Source organism: Channa argus, chromosome 9 (genome assembly GCF_033026475.1).
Source record: "Channa argus isolate prfri chromosome 9, Channa argus male v1.0, whole genome shotgun sequence".
NCBI classification, from domain to species: Eukaryota; Metazoa; Chordata; class Actinopteri; order Anabantiformes; family Channidae; genus Channa; species Channa argus.
In genome coordinates, this window is record NC_090205.1 from 2,810,303 (window position 1) to 2,828,484 (window position 18,182).

General features: G+C 40.7%; 1 protein-coding gene across 7 annotated transcripts in view; it reads right to left on the minus strand.

Annotated features, from left to right (window-relative positions):
* The window catches only part of lrch1 (leucine-rich repeats and calponin homology (CH) domain containing 1), a 65,522-nt gene that overhangs the window by 32,001 nt on the left and 15,339 nt on the right, over positions 1-18,182 (minus strand). For all 7 annotated transcript variants that reach the window (XR_010915135.1, XM_067515166.1, XM_067515163.1 and 4 more), the window contains exons 2-4: positions 8,387-8,531; positions 1,937-2,063; positions 827-932 (exon numbers count right to left, since the gene is read on the minus strand). Coding sequence is in view for 6 of the 7 variants with exons in the window: in XM_067515166.1 (XP_067371267.1) it covers positions 827-932; positions 1,937-2,063; positions 8,387-8,531 (378 nt within the window). In the remaining variant the exon portion in view is untranslated. The remainder of the gene's footprint in view (positions 1-826; positions 933-1,936; positions 2,064-8,386; positions 8,532-18,182) is intronic.

The window sequence follows — 18,182 nt, forward strand, 5'->3', positions numbered from 1 at the left end:
TCCGGCGTATAAACTCACGATACGCTGTAGCGACCCCTGAAGGGACAAGCTGAAACCTGTTGATTTATACTTTATATCCAGCTAATTTTCACCATAAATGTTTGGGCAAAAAAATAAGAAAAAAACATCAGTTATCTAGACAGATAATTGAATTATAGAATGTCAATTCTGAGTATTAAATGACAAACGTCTCTTCCCTCTAGCTTCCACATAATCAAAGCACAAAGATTCATTAACTCTCAATATCCACATTTTAAAGCCGCTGTTATTTGAACTAACCAATCAGTCAGAGCTGCCCCCCTCAGCCTATCAGTGTGCAGTCTGTCAGACTGGGCGGTGTCTCTCCAGATGAGCTCTAGAGGCTTGTGGTTCTCGCTGATCTCTGTGTTGCTGAATTATTTCAAAGCTCTGGGGACTGGAGGTTGCTCTGCGGTCACACAAAGTCTATATTTGGGGACGGGTGTGGCAGCGCGCACTGAGGACTCTGTGGTTTCAAATGCAGCTCCCCAAATTCTACAGAGTGGAGATTTTCTGTGCTTAATCGCAAATAAGAATTCAGCAGTAATACCAAAGTCCAAAATAGACGTCTCGATGAGAACAACCTTCTTCTGGAGGCAGAGATATGGTTGGATCAACGTAAAGAATTAAAGGTTTGTTTGATCCAAGTTCTGCTTCAAGACAACAGAAATGCATGATGGCTTTTCTCTGAAGGGAAACACATTTGTCCACTTTTAGGACACACTTAGACGGTGTAAACTCGCTCAAAGGGTCTCGTCTGGGTTAAATTGCACCTCTGGAAAGATGCTCTTCGATGTCACAAACTCACCTTCTGGCAGGACGCAGAGGAGGTTTCGGCGTACGTTGAGTTCTCGCAGAGCTTTGAGTCTGCCGATGTAACGAGGAAGAGCCGTAATCTCGTTACAGCTGATGTCCTGCAGAGGGTAACAACAACAAAACAGCTCAGAGTTCACAGATGTTAAAGCCACTAAAAAATATATATCAAGAGGATGATAGAAGTTTTATTTTGTTTCTACTGCAAGGCAAGAGTTTTGTTTTGTAATTTCTATGCAAAGGTCGAGTAAAACCTAGTGCTTCACAACTGAAGAAGGTAGAAGAAATAAGAAAAATGAATACAAACATATAATTTAAAAGCAAAATCTACATAATTAAATGTATCAAATCGATCTCCTTAACATGGCAGCCAGCCAGACTTGTTTTATTAAAGGAGAAATGCTGCCTCTTCATCTTATAGCTCAACACAAAACCTTATGTCTTTACACAGTTACTCTGGTGATTCTGCAACAAGATGCCATCAAGTCCTCTGCCTCATCAGTAAAACACAGGCACACAAAATTAGGGAGGTATAAATCAATTTGTTTAGCCCTGATGACAATGCTTTATAATCTCCAAACAGAGTCTGATCTCATACTTTTTTTCCCCCAGTGTTGATCAAATAAATAGGCGACACACTGGAGTAGCAGCTGATTACAGCTCACACTGAAGGTCCTGATTCAAGACTCAAGTCTTCAATACTCAGGTTTATAAACTTAAAGCATTAGACGAGTCCATTTCTATACTGCAGACAACAAATTCTATAAAAAGTTATATGACACTTTTATTTAATTCAATTCAATTAAGTTTCTTTTCTTTTTAAACACAATTTACAACAAAATCATCTCAAGACACATTACATCAAAAGTCAGGACACTACACATTTATAGAGAAAGATCCAAAAGACGGTGAAGATGAAGAAAACTCCTTTTATCCACTTACTTATCAAGTAGGAAACACACACTGAACTTTCAGACACACTTCAACATTTAGACAAGAGGAAACAGGGATTGAACCACTGACCCTGTAATCATTAAACAAATCTCCCACAAATGCAAATCTCAGTCCACAGTTCAGTGACTGTGACAGACATGTAAAGTCTCACCAGCTCCATGAGGCCGTGCAGCTGTCCAATGGTCTCTGGCAGGCTGACCAGCTTGTTGTTGCTGGCGTTGAGGACTCTCAGAGGTAAACTACACAGGCAGGTCGGCAGAGAACCCAGCTGGTTACGACTGCAACACAAACATCACTTATTCATTTAAATTAACAAATAATTTGACCAGACAAAACAATTCAAGTTTTAAACACATGATGATAATGAGCTTCTGTAAAGATCATGTGAATATTTTAAGACCTACTCCACCAGGACTTCGAGTGCATCGTACAATACATGTTTTTAACATTTGCACTCAAATGTTTTTTGTTAGTTTTGTACCATGCAGACAACAGAAAACCACAAAGAAAACATCATGTATCACATGCAAACACAACGATGCCTGATAAATATAGATATCAACACACTCAGATTCAGGCAACTTTGGAGCAAACAGCAACACAGGATGTAGTTATTTTAATCGTTGTTGACTAATCTGCAGATTTGTCTCTTGATGAATAAATATTGCATTGTTAGCAAACCTAAAATTAGTTTTAGATGTGACATGAAATGTTTTGGGCACAAAATTAAACGTATGGTGTCTGTAAAATGAAAGCTGTGTAAACAGCTTGATGATCAAAATAGTGTCTCATGTGACATGAATGTGAATGTTCTGTCAGACGTGTGAGACAGACAAGTAAAAAAAGGCAGCAGAAACACTTCCTGTGTAAACGATGTTTCATTTTTAACAACAAGGGAGATGAGCAGAGCTGTGGCAACTACAGAGGAATAAAGCTTATGAGCCAAACAATGAAGTTGTGGGAAAGAGTAGTGGAAGCTCGGCTAAGGGCAGAGGTGAACATTTGTGAGCAGCAATATGGTTTCATGCCTAGAAAGAGAACAACAGATGCAGTATTTGCTTTGAGGATGCTGATGGAGAAGAACAGAGAAGGTCATAAAGACAGTGGCACTGAAGAAAAGACAGGAGGCAGAGCTGGAGGTAGCAGAGCTTAAGATGTTGAGGTTCTCTTTGGGAGTGACGAGGATGGACAGGATCAGGAATGAGGACATCAGAGGGACAGCTCATGTTAGATGTTTCAAAGATAAAGTCAGAGAGACCAGATTGAAGTGGATTGGACATGTTCAGAGGAGAAACTGTGAATATATCGGTAGAAGGATGCTGAGGTTGGAGCTGCCAGGCAGGAGGTCTAGAGGAAGAACAAAGAGGAGAGTTATGGATGTAGTGAGAGAGGACATGAAGTTAGTTGGTGTGAGTGAAGAGGATGCAGAGGACAGAGTTAGATGTGGGCTGGTGATCCACTGTGGCGACTCCTGAAAGGGAACAGCCCAAAGGAAAAGGAAAGTCATGTGTGTCGAAGTATTCAATGACCGTACTTGGCTGTAGCTAACCTCTGTTTTTGGAAGCACACAACTCAGTCACTGAGGCTACTTAAGGCCTGAGGATGGTACATGAACATAAGACCTAAGCAGAGCAGGGTATTATGGGTAACCATATGTGGCATATGCTTTCAGAGGAGCCATTAAACACTGTCTCTACTGGACATGTACATGTATCATATAAGTACAACAACAAAAATCTCCACGAAACCTGCAAACATTTACCTGAGGGCACTTTAGTACTGAGAGCAGTAGTAAAGCTCGATATGTACACAAAGCTACTACCACCCTAATTTATTTAAGTTAGTCACACAGCTCCTTCTTATGGTCTCTGGTTTTTTCCTGTTGAGTCATCATCTCAACTACAAATAAACACATCTTGTGTGAAGCTTCCTCCAAAAGCTGTGCACTTCTGCTTGGACTCAAATCTGCCATACAGTAAAGTGCAATTTAAAGTCAGCAAATGCAGTACTTCTAGTAATGGTAATAATAACAAAGTGCTTTGTCATGTGTCATCTTAAAGATTCTTAGCTCACTTACTGTGTCTTACAGTAGCAGGATAATGTTTTATGAGATTCTGAGGTCCTGACTCTTCATTTAATGCTTAATGACAAATCAGTTGACTGATGTACATGTCCAGAGCTCGTCCTCTAGGGTGAAAAACATCACTTTAACATCTCTTTTATTTCATATTTTGTTCCTACTTATGCATACTTATGTAAATCTCTTCAGATGTTTGAATAAATGCACGTGACTAACAAAAGCAAAAAGTATCTTTATCACAGTATCTGTGTCTGCGAAAACACACACATGCATAGAGAGATACAGTACATCACCGCAAATTTGTGAAATCCCCTCTGACTCAGCTCTGAAAATAAAACCCAGGAAACGCAAGTGACTTTATCCAGCTGTTCACACACAGACACACACATGCAGACAATGAAAACTGTGCCGTTGCACTATAGTTTCTCAACCACGGATGTTGGGTTCTTTATGTTGGCAGTCTGAGAGTCTGCAACTCTCTCTGCAAACTGCAAGCTGAGAGTAGCCACAGTGTCTCTGGTGAAGCCTGCCAACACAGAGATAGAGATACACTGTGTTTGAAGCTGAAATTACTATTTGTCTTGGATTTAGCATCAGGGAGACAGTGGACTACAGTCTACATACAGTTAATGATGAATCATGCACACAGAAGTTAGCTATGGAGTTCCACAAGGCTCTGTGTTAGGAACAATACTTTTTAACGTGTATATTTCTCCTTTAGGCAACAATATTTGAAAACACATAATACCCAGCTCTATGTATCTATGGAACCAGACGGAAAAAATAAATGAATTTCTAACTTCAAGCCTACAAGACATAAAGGCCTGGATGTCCAATAATTTTTTACTTCTATACTCAGACAAAACTGAAGTCATAGTATTTGGGCCTAAAAATCTATATGATGTCCAACCATATTGTTATGGCCTAAGTCTGGCCTCCAGTACTACTGCAAGGAACCTTGGAGTTATTTTTGACCAGGATTTGTCCGTCACATATAAAACAAATCTATCAAGCTATCAAGCTCCTCTCCTGTGGAACCAGCTCCCAGTTTTCCAGTGTGCAGCTACTAGTCCTACCAACCTGGCCGGTGGAGAGTTTTTCCTCTCCACTGTTGCCTAGGGCTTGCTCAAGGTTGGAACTATTGGGTTTATACATCTGTAGAGTCTTGACTTTATTGTATAAATATGCTTGAGATTACTTTGTTGTGAATTGGCACTAAATACATAAAGTTGAATTGAATTGAATCCAGGTTAACACCACATTGACCCTCCAGACTAAAGAGCATGTACTTGTATCTCCTCAGCCTAGCACAAAATAGCATAAAAATTCTTTGCTCATAAATCAAAGTATCACATGTTAAAATAACGACCTTATGTTGTCGCTGGATGAAGCTGTAATCAAGGAGATATTCTATGATGTGGAGCAGTTTAAATAAATTTTTAACCACGGATGTTACATTACCTTGTGATCAAACTTCTGCTTGTGTTAATTTTTCACTCTAACTTCTTCCAGGAGACTGTGTCAGTATTTCTAAGAGTTCTAACAAATCTAACAAAACCAACTGATAACAGCCTACTTGTGCTGTTAAAGAGCAGAGATGAATATTTATACATGTGTAAAATATTAACGCAACAGAACTGAATCAAGATGAACAGATAAAACTTCTCAGTTTCAAATGTGACAGTGAGCTGTTTGACTTAAAAGACACTAAAAATAAAGCTGTGTTATTCCTGGAGGCAGAGCATCCTTCCTGTTTTCAGACACGATAGACTGTCTGTGTGTGTGTGTCTGTGTGTGTGTGTGTATATTAAAGTCTAAATTAATATAAAAATATAAAAAGTATCTGGCCCCATACCCTAAACCTTGATGCCAACATAACCAAGTCCTCATCCTCAAACAGCTCTTCTAAAGTCACAGACACAAAGTACTCACAACTTTATTAAGAGTAAAATTGGTCTATAAAATGATGAAAAGACACACACACACACACACACACACACACTCTCTCTCTCAATTGTTCTCCTGTCAGATCAGCATCACAGCCTCTAATTAAATTGATCATTTATAAAATTGCTCATTTACTCAATGATGGGACCATAACTAGAAACAGTGTGTGTGTGTGTGTGTGTGTGTGTGTGTGTGTTAACATGAAGTGTGCACTTGCAGAGGGACAATGTAGTATCCATATTAATAAGTGCTGCGGTTCGTGTCGATCTATAAATGAAGTCATTATCAGGTGGGTGCAGGTGTGTAGCAGGGAAAAACATCTCAGGGTTTGACATTAAGCTTCTTAGACCATTAAATGTAGGTCTCAACTTTTGGAGGAGGCTTCAGACGAGATGTGTTTATTTGTAGTTGAGATGATGACTCAACAGGAAAAGACCAGCTTTAAAAGGAAATGTAGATCTATTAAAGATAAAGAAATAAATAAAGAGGGATTTAGGCAGTTATATTTTATTCAGATACAAAACACAAAATTCAGATATTTTAATAAGAAATAATGTTCACTTTAAAAAAAAAAAATTCTAAATAATTCTTAAAGTTGGGGCAAATGTGGCCCAGATGGTAGAAAGGGTCTTCCACTAAGTGTTCTTCCTATGACTAGAGGATGTCCTGATTTTTTCTTCAGATATGACCTTTTAAAATGGATTTAATGTTGCATCAGTATTTGTTGCTGATTGAGACGGCAGAAATACTACAGTGTTATAAAGAAGCATAAAAACTGATCACAGGTCAGGATAAAAGCAGAGAATGAGTTTACACCTTATGTTTAACAAGCTAATTCATCCAAATACTGAAGGACCTGATTCACAAACATTAAGTTTTGCAATTTAAAAAAAAATAAATGAGGCTAAGGGGACTTCGAATAATGCATAATAACATACATACAGGCAGGAGTGGAAATCTACGTATTTATTACATCTAAAGTAAATGGAGCCCACGGTGGGACTTTGTGAATTAAAAGAGACAATTATAAAAAGAAAATACATCTTGCTTAAAACTATTTCCTGATATATTTGCTAACTTTTCTTACAGAGACCAGTAAAAATCTGACTCTCTTTTTACTTGATGCATCAGCAGGTGCAGAAATACTTTGATTATTATGGTTATTCATAGTAAAAAAAAACTTGACTCTAAAGTCAGTTAAACAGTCACAAAATTGTAAAATCCCAGATTTAACGGACGACGTTTGCAAATGTTTTTAAGTTTTGGTGGAGTCGACACAGATCAGGTTTTGGAGAGCTGCATTGTTTTGCTCATCAGTTCTCACATCGAGACAAATTCATAAGTCTGTTTCAATTAACTTGTTAGTTTACTGCTAAAATTTAATATGATTTTAAAGTTCTAGAGTGGGTTTTATTGAGGGTTAGAAAACCTGTTTACTACTCATTAACATTAATAGTTACAAAGTTACTGCTTTGGCAGTTTAATATAAAATACTTATTGACAAAGTTCAGGCAGCTTCCTTCAGCTGAAGCAGAATCTGTGTGTTTCAGATCTGTTTTAACCTGAAACTAGCATTCATCCGGAAAATGTGAAGCTACTCCATGAAGAACAGCACAGATGTTTTGCAACATTCACACATTATCAATGTGATTGGCATCTGCAGACCACGTCTTTAAAAGTTGCTGAATGACATTAATAAGAAAATTAAAACAAATAACTTTGTCTGGCACAGAACAGCAGCAAGTTCTAGCAATTGTCAAGATTTGCCACAGCATATATTTGATTTTTCTTCTTCTTCTTCTCCTTTGGGCTGTTCCCTTTCAGGAGTCGCCACAGTGAATCATGTGCCTCCATCTAACCCTGACCTCTGTATCCTCTTCTCTCACACCAACTAACTTCATGTCCTCTCTCACTACATCCATAAATCTCCTCTTTGTTCTTCCTCTAGACCTCCTGCCTGGCAGCTCCAACCTCAGCATCCTTCTACTGATATATTCACAGTTTCTCCTCTGAACATGTCCAAACCACCTCAATCTGGCCTCTCTGACTTTATCTCCAACACATCTAACATGATCTGTCCCTCTGATGTCCTCATTCCTGATCCTGTCCATCCTCGTCACTCCCAAAGAGAACCTCAACATCTTAAGCTCTGCTACCTCCAGCTCTGCCTCCTGTCTTTTCTTCAATGCTAGTGTCTCTAAGCACACATACGTACTAAGTCGTACCGTATATTGGCTTTTTCTTAACACTGTATTAAAACATCACAGATGTTTTTTTTTTTACTTTTTTCCCAACAACTTTTATTCAATCATCTTGGCCTCCATCCGACTTGTGAACACAATATCACAGGTTTGTCTTGTGGGAATTACTTTAAAGTTGACACAAATATCCGCTTGAACCTTAGGATGAACTGATGAGATTTAGTTGGTTAGAGGTCAAGAGACAAGGTGACTGTGACCCCAATATCTCAATGTGCACATTGTGCAAAAGTGGTGCAAAATGTGCACATGTACAGAACACACAGACTGGACAAAACTATGACAGCAACTACACCAATTGTGTGAATGTGTGTACCTGAGGTTTAACGAAGTGAGCGACTGCAGACTGATAATGCTGTCTGGGATGGTCCTGATGCAGTTGTGATACAGGTTTAGTGTTTCCAAGGCAACCAGGTGGCAGATCTCTGAGGGGACGTCGGCCAGTCGGTTCTTTGACAGATCTGTGGAGACAAGACAAAAGGATTCAAAAATTCTACTAGAAGCAGAAATAATGTCTACTCGAGTAGGAACAAAAAGACATTATAAAAGATCAAAAAGTGTTTAATTATATTATTATTATTATTATTATTATTTCAACTCTTCTGTGAAACAGAACATAAAAACCCCTCATAAAAGGAGGATTTAGTTGTGGCTTGGTGTATCTAATAAACCGACAGCTGTGTGCATTTTATTGTGGCGGTTAAAAAACGACAGTAAACTAAATTACGCAGCACGTCAGAGTTGGACGCAGGGCTCAGAGTTCAGGACTCGTTACATCACATCCTGCTGCAGCTCAGCAACAACAGCAGCAGCAGCAGCCAAACGAGGCTAAGAAATGTCAGGGACCATTATCCCACATTGTTCTGCTGACGCTGAACTCTTCAAAACACACTTTGTTTTGTTAACAAAGAGAGAACAGAACGAGTTCATTTCCTCTGGTGGCAACAATCATGGAAAAGTTGTCAGTGCTGTATAATTACAACCCAATAAGTCTTACATTTATCTTTATTATCGTTGATTATCTCTCATCCTGGTTGTTTTTCCACCCTCAGGAGGAAACAGGAGGAGCTGCATCAGCTGCAGAGTCACGATCAACACTGAATTTTTCAGAAAAAAAAAAAAAAACTCGTATTTGCAGGCATCTCCTCCCTCAACAAGAAACATGCTGACCGCTCACTAAAGGCGACGAAAGATCCAGGATGTGTCCAGACTGAGAGCAGGGGCAAAGTGCTCAATGTATCAGTGTCAAATGTTATGGGTCAGAACAGGGTTACAAAGTCAAAGAACGAGTTTCACACTAATCCAAGCTGGAGGAGAGCTAAAACTGTGAGACACCATCTAATATAAGAACACCCCAAAACTACTGTTTTGCAGACTGAGTACTTACATTTGAGTACTCGGTGATACAGAGTACCGATGCAAGTACTAAACTGTTTTGCTTCACTATGAGTTGCTGGACAGTGAAATCCTCATCAATCCTCTGCAGGTAAGGAAATCCTGCAAGAACGGAAATTCATGTGCATTCTAATGCCAAAACAAATATGGCAGATTTTCATAAACAGAGCAACTTTCGCTAAAAAGAGCAAAAAGAAAAGAGAAAAAGGAGAAACAAAGCACAGATTTATGGTGAGATCCAGGATAGAGAAGTGTGGACGACATAGGCGGTAGAGTCTACACAGGAATACGAAGGTAGAAGAACGTTCTAGTTACTGTATATAACCCTCTTTGTTGCCAGAGTCAGTTATAAATATGAAATGTTTCTAAAATATTCTTGGGAAACATGAGTCTGACTGTTAGTAACTAGATCTTAAGACTTAAGACAGCAGAGTTTGTATTCAGCTTTACTTTTGTCCTCATCAATTATCTCTAAACCACAGACATTTCTCCACCAACGTCTGCCTGTGGAGGTTATCGAGTGCAGTATTGGAGACATTTTACAAGTACAAGTACACAAAGGAAGGCTTGGGTCAGATGCCCCATACAGGTATCAGCATCAGGACATCCCCAATCTCACGCTTAGAATAGACTGTAAAGAGCCAAAGACACGGATAATACTGAAGCATCTGTAGCAAACACAAACTTGTATTGATTCCTAACTGCAAACCTACAAAAAGCCTACAGTCAGGTGACTGTTCCACTGAAGGACCCACAGCTGCCACCATAGAAAACTCAAAAATAACTAATTAATAAGCACAGCTGTTTAAGAAGTGATAATTACTACTGTTTCTACTGTAACTTTGTGCAAACCTGACTGTTTCACAAGCAGCAGTGAAACATGGACGTTCAGTCACGGCTGCATCTGAGCATCAGAGCTGGTAAAAAGCTGAAGGGTGGAAAAGTAAACAGGCGAGTGAGGGTGAGAAGATTACAGCCGCATCTCCCATCACTGGTTATGGTCAACGTGAGGTCTCTGGAGAACAAGGTGGACGAGTTGACTGCAGTGGTGAGGAAGGAAAATCTCTCTCTCTCGTGTAAACTAATGTGTTTCACAGAGACATGTCTGCAGGACAGTTTGTCCGACACATGCTTCAGTACAGTGCGGGTGGATCAGAGGACGACAGGTGGTGTCATACTGGTCATGTTACTGTGAAAGAAAGAGTCTGTTGCCCGGACACTGAACTGTTGGCGGTGGGCCTCCGTCCTTACTATAGTTCCAGAGAGTTCTCACACATCATGTTGATCGCTGTCTATATTCCTCCCTCTGCCTCCTCAGACGTTACATGTGACGTCAAACACTCGGTCGCAGCCAGACTTCAGACCTCAGATGACTTTAATCATGCAACTCTCTCCAAGACCCTTCCCACCTTCACACAGTATGAGGACTGTCATAACAGGGGGGAGAAGACACTGGACCTGATGTACTCAATGTTAAAGAGTCCTACAGCTCTTCTGCCCCCCCCCGGGCAGGTCTGACCACAACTGATCCACCTCCTACTTGCAAAGACAGCCCCTTAGGAGGGCAGGTTCTGTTCTGGGGGAGGAGCTGGACCCCCTGCATGTTGTGGCTGAATCCCGAACGATCTCTCCCACCCACCCACACTTTCAGCCAGAGACTGAAGACAGAACGACACAGATCCTCTCTACCAGTGGCCATTAAACTGTTCAACTCATATTGTTTTTATTTCATTTATTATTTTTATTTCATTTATTTTTACCCTAACTGGGTTTTTTCTTACTTATTTATCAGTAGTTTGTATTTGTTTCTTGCCTTAGTTTGGTGGCTGCTCTCTTCCTTTCTGGCTACTTTCATGTGGAGAGCAGCTGTAACAAGGCAACACATTTTCCCTATTGGATCAATAAAGTTGTTGAATCTTGAATATTGAATCAACAGCTCAGGCAGCATTGCATCATGCGTCACAGGAAGCACTTTTTAAACCTATGTGTTTGAGAAACAGAAAGCCAGTCACACATGCTTTTATCCAGTGAGCAAACAGCAGCGGTTTGACTCAACACGCTGCTGTAGCTGAGTGTGTGTGTGTGTGTGTGTGTGTGTGTCTGTAAAACCACGTCCAACACCATCACGTGTCTTTAACCTCTAAAATCAAATAATTGAAATTACAATGTGGTAGTTTATAGTGTTAAACTAAAACACACACACACACACACACACACACACACACACACACACACACACACACACACACACACACACACTAATGCATTAAGGACATAGTGACACACATCTGTCAGGTTCCATTTAACAGCGTCTACACATGAGACCATGTGAGTGATGATACAGGCCAGGGGTCTTTTTTTTAACATGACATACATATAGTTTCTAGCCTGTCTGATCCATCAGCACAGACACTGTTATTCTACATTTTCTCTACGTCTGCAGCAACATGACATAAAATGTGATCAGATGTTAACACATAAAGTGAACCCATTTAAACACAAGCCTGAACCTGGTATCAGTCCTGATACTGTGTGTGTTTTACATTAAATAAATTAATTAACTGTAATGCAGCAAACTGCTGCTGTGCATATTTGTGGTTAATATTACCAAAGCAAGGTGAGCTCCACACAGTAAATCCAAACGGGTTCCAACCCAGGACCTTCTAGCTGTGAAACAATTCAGGACCAAATAAATATCAGTACAGACGTGTGGAGTTTGCATGTTCTTCACATTCCAAAGACATGCATGTTACGTTGATTGGTGTGAATGTGAGTGTGAATGATTGTCTGTCTATGTTAACCCTGAGAAAGACTGGAGACATGACCAAGGTGGACCCTGCCGCTCACTCTATAACAGCTGGAATCCTGCACAATCCTGAACAGGATAAGAGGTTACAAATCAAGAACTGCATCAGTCTTAATTACTCTGACATTGCACTTCCTGTGCTATAAAAATTACAAATGTGCACATTGCAATGGCAACTTTCTCTAATATCATTTGGACACTTCTGTGCAGGTTTCAGTTGTCCCTGCAGGGAGTGTTAATGTCAGGACCAAGACACCAAACATCAACTAATCTGTATTCAGATGTGATTGACTACATTACTGGACGGATCTACAAGTCAGAGCAGGTGCCACTTCCTCTACTTATACTGTTACCGTCATTTGAGCCAGCTTCTGCTTTTTACTGTATGTAGCTCAGGGGGAGGAAATTCCATCAGCCATCAAGTTCACCTGCTCTTCAGTCATCAGCTCGCTGTCGGCTTTTGCCAAGGGATGGATTTATTTAATGTCACATAAAAGGAGAAATCTGATCTGACAGATTTACAGCAACGCAGTAACGTAAGTGCATTTAAATGCTCCAACCCGTCATTTAAGTCAGTTCCCACTTTCTACTTTAGAGGCAAGAAGTTCTGCCAGTGTGTAAGTGAGAGAAATAAAAGTCACACATACACATCTTTTACAGTTTATTTAAATAAAATTTGTGATGATCTTATAAAACGGTAAAGACTTGATTATATCAATACAAACAAAGGCCACAATAACCAGCTATTTGTTGTGTCTCTTTTTGGGTTGATTATTATTGTAGGTACTCACTGCTTTGACTGACCCGTTGCAACAGAACAAAACTAGTAATTGTTCATGCAAGAACGAACATGTTCCATTTCCAATCATCAGCATACTAAAATATTAGTTCTGCTGCGGGCGTAACACCTTTAGCATAACTCACCATTAATCTGCCAACTATACCTCGTCTGACAACAAAATGCCACTTTAAACCTGCAACCAACTAGCTCCACTAAATCTCCTCATGTGTCTGAGGCCACGAGCTGAGTTCATGTGAGATTTTAAGCCCGACTTCAGCTCAGTTAACTTGTTTCAACTTGCAGCAACAGAGACAAACCACAAAACCGAAAACCTGGCAGAGAAGGGCTTCAAGGTTTCAGCCTCTGCTGTTTCTGATTGTGAGCCACTGATAGCGACGACCATGAATGAGCAGTTATGGTGAACAACAGCTGCATACAGAGGTGGCGGGTGTCATGATTGCAGTCACTATGCAGAGCATAGAGGGCGAAGCAGTGACAAATAAAGCCAAGGAAATACATATCTTTCATTTTAACAGATACAAACTTCTTTCAGGGCTCAGGCTGCCGCTGCTGAAACTTTCCCAGATTTTGATGTTTTAGAGAAGTGGGCACAAAACATGGAAGTGCCTTGTTTCCAAGTCTACGCATGTGAAATTATTTTCTCAGACTCCCTTAGAAAACGGCCAATGTTTGAGCAGAGCAGAAGAAACATTTCAGGACAAGTTCAAGACAGATGCAGGCTGGAGAAAGCAGAAAGCTACAGGACCCGCTGCTGTAAATACCAACAGCACCACACCCTGTGAAGCAGGCGTGGGGCTTCCTGTGTTAATAACAGCAGGTCAGCCTCGCTTGTGGTAACAGGAAGTGATCTCAGGGTCACAAGTTAGGTCAGAGGCATTTCTGTCGAGGTGCAACCTTTGACCTCCAGAATGGAGAAAGATGACCTAAAAGCTGAGACCTTTAACACACCCACACCTTTAACCAGCATCATTATAGATGCAAACCAGCAGAAAGTCTGCAGTAAATAACAGACTCAACAAATCCCCAGATTTTTATCCTGTAGGTGAGAGGCAGCGGAAAATGCAAATGACAGGACAGGTGGCTGATACTGGACGTACAGTGCTGTACATGCAGCTCTGCCCCAGACCATCTGTATCTTTACATGCTCTCACCATCATATTCTGTGTGACGGGGGTTTGTGCAGGGTTCATCATAGCTGATAACCTGCTTTCATGTGCTATTTTGTGCCCACATGTAGAATTATGGCGTGGATGTGGCGTCGGGTCAGATATTCACACATAATTAGATTAAGTAGTTTATAAAATAGTTTGCTGTGGCACTAAGTAAAGTGTCATACGAACGGCATGTGAACTGTGTGACCGCAAACGTTCAACAAAGGCCCAGACACAGAGCAGGAATGTGGAGGCTGAGCAGCTGAGACACAGGAATGTTTCCTGCCCACTGATTAATACAAAGCTCCGTCGTCTAACAACGCCACAGGCCGGTGTGACAGGGAGGGAGGCCGAGGAAGGACGGAGAGAGGGAAGAAGAGGAAGTCAAGAACAACTAAGTCCTGCTCAAGTTATAACATGTTAAATGTCTTTAATATGTGTCATGGGACGGTATCAGTTTTGATGCTCTGTCTCCTGTTTCAATTTAAGTTTAAATTCAGACATTCCTCAAACCGCCTCCTCTGACAATCTGAAAACTTCATATATATTTTTAAAAAGTGTCTGATCATGTGCCACCAGGTAGTTTGTGTCTAATAATACCCGACTAACAACAAATGCACAGACTAAACCTTCTGTATTTAATGTCCTAAAGTGATTGAGACAAAACCCAGCAGGTCCACTCCTCATTCAACTATTTCCTGCAGTGAAACCAGGATCAAACGTAACATTTCCCATGCTGCTCAGCAAAAAGTAATAAATATAAACACATTTATATTGTGGTTCACTGGACACAAACTGCACAATAAAGCTTTGCAGTGAAAAGGCTGGAGCAGCTATTAATGTCAGCACTGTGTTGCATTGCTGAATGTGCAGAGTGTGTTTCTCACATTAGCAGAGTATTTTTGGTTCAAAGCTAAATTCTGCAAACTCAGGTCGCTTCTGTTTGAAGCAGCTACACGCTGTGAGTGTATGTGTGTTGCAGCTGCATCCTCTGGTTGTGCAGGAAAAAGGCGAGACTCCTCCCTGCAGTTCAGTAATGACATGCTTTACACCACACACGCACACACGCACACGCACACACACACACACACAAATAATACACAACCAAGACGGACACTTAAAGCCTCACCCCCAGCACAGAACAGAAACTGGAAAACAGAACTGTGGAACATTATTGCTTGCTTTTTCAGTATCATCAACCTGGGGGACATTTCTGCAATTCAGCTGCTAAATGCTCCGACATGTTGAACCTGCTGGTCCTGAGAAGGTAACAGACAGCGGACAACGAACAGAGTTAATCAAAGCTTGTTTAAGCAACAAACTCAGATTGCTGAAGCCTCATATCAGTGGCAGACACAGACCTAAATACATTCCTGCCACATCCAAGAGGTTTAAGAAGCAGTCACTTGATGGAGAAACTGAACCCGTCCACTTACACAGGACAATGAATCTGGTAGCAGCTATAATGATGCCATCGCACACACTTTGGTTTTTAGTGACGGCACTGCAGAAAGACATCTGGTTTAGACTTTGTGTCAGAGTCAGCTACACCAGGATGTTGGACAGGGTATGTGTTAAAAAGTGTGTGTGTATGTGTGTGTGGGTGGGGGTGCAGGAAGGGGTTTTGGTGGTGTCCCCACCACTTGCTGACTACAAAGGAAACGGCTGGCTCTGGAGTCTGGAGTCGGTCCAGGATGCTGAAGGTGCTGTTGGGAGAAAAACCTGATGCCTCAGACATTGTGCTGATAATGATGAAATGCACATTTGTGTCAGTAACTCTGGAAAGACACAGAAGTATAAGAAGTACCCACAGTGCCAAGACGCAACAGACAGTAACAACTTAGTAGTACAGTAACATGTCACTATGACAAGAATCAGATGTGAAAAACAAATACATGCACTACTCATCTTCAAATGCTTCCTGTTCTTTATTTAGATCTTTATTCTTCAAATACGTTTTTACTACAATAGAGAATGTGATGTTTTCTATATTATATATTAAGTCATCCAGGAAAAATGAACAAATACTGTATGTATAAGAAGTACTGTACTGTACTGTAATGTTTCGGAGAAAACTGCAGAGTCAGCTACACTGTAAGAAGAAGGAGGAAGGGCATGGGCTGAGGTCACCATGATGACCATTTGAAACTTTCTGCATGGATGCAGAGTCGCACCCCTGTGCAAACATGCATGTGTGTGATGCTTTATGCATGAGCTGCTGCACGAATGTGTGTGGGCATGAGTGTGTAAGTGTGTGTCTTGGGACAGAAAAAATGCACATTTGCAGTGTGTCCAAGCGTTTCCATGTCTAAACTTAGAAGCACAGTGTGTGTGTGTGTGTGTGTGTGTGTGTGTGTGTGTGTGTGTGTGTGTGTGTGTGTGTGTGTGTGTAGGGCTGGTCGTCCCACAAGAACTCTACATGACCTATTTCTCGACCCACGTCCATCTGGCGCAACCTCACACACACACACACACACACACACACACACACACACACACACACAAACACACAGAGTAAATTGTTTTCCTGTCCTACTGGAACATTCCTCATGCAGCAGAAGTTAATGTGACTTCAGATCCACTTTGCATTTCCCTCGTTAAATTCATGATGTTGCCATGTTGCAATGTAAATCATCATAAAAATAAAGAAATAAAACACAAAACAAAAAAAGTAGCAACATGCATTGCAATTTTTCAAAGAAGCTGTCATAAAAATCAGCCATTTTAGGCCACAACAATCACAAACAATCTCAGGATTGATTTAAACACTCAGTAATCCTGCAGTGATACATTATGTAGAAAGTCACTGAGGTACTGTACTTTTAAACGTTTATAGTTTCTTAGACTTCCACCCCACCTGTCCACAGGGGCTGGAACATTTTTCAACAGCAAGTGCAATACTGCCGTTTGCCGTGCAAAGACACACGTCTCATAGAGACAATCAAGACTCGATAAGAGTTCACAGTCCAAAATTTTGCAGAACAATCTCTTACTCTCTCTTACTTATAACTCATTCCTCTGAACACACACAACATTATACACATATTATTACATCGGATTGTGAACCGATGTCCTGAGATCCAGTTAGAAAGCAAAGACAAGAAACACATCCGGTATATTATATTATAGGTTTTCTTCAGAACCACCTTAGTATTGTCTGTGCATTCATGGGGCTAAGAGCTAATCCAGCTTCTTTGAATAGTGGCACAAAGGCCACAATGTGAACAATTACAGGCCAAAACAGTTGCAGCCAAGAGAATAAGTGACTGAATCAACAGTAAGACTTCCTGTTTACATACACCGATGTTGAAGCATGATGGAGCTGCCAAATACAAGTAAAGCAAAGAATAACAACAGGATGACAAAATCAATCAATGCAAACGTTTTTCCTGTTTGCAGATAATCCAATATTTCTTCAACTGAGGCTCAGAGCGTGACCATAAAATGTTGGTTGGAGCGGCTTAAATGCCGTCTTTTAGTCACTGACAAACAGAACAATAGGCTTTACGTCAAAGTGGAAACAGATTCCTACTAAGTTTACATTTGTGTTGTGGTTTTCCAACAAAACGCTCCTCTGTCCTATTCCCTGTCAGACCTCTCCGGTTTCCCTCGCTCCATTTGTCTCTGAATCTCTCCTGACTGTTACATAAGTGAGAGCGAGTAGTTCAAGCGAACATCCACCCACATCAGCTCACTTTGCCTCAGTCCGACAAAGGCGCAGCTTCATGTTTGTAACACAAGCACGAACGACACAGCTTTAATTCCATTTTTGGACAAAAGAAACAAAGAAAAACATTGTGTGTGTTTGTTTTATTGTCCCAGCATTTACTCCTGACTCATCCTCGTCCCACTTTCCTGCCTCGTTGGAAGAAAAAGTAGGACGGGAGGAGAACACCCAGGAAGATCAGTCACACACACACACACACACACACACACACAGACAGTCGTCTGGCTCCCC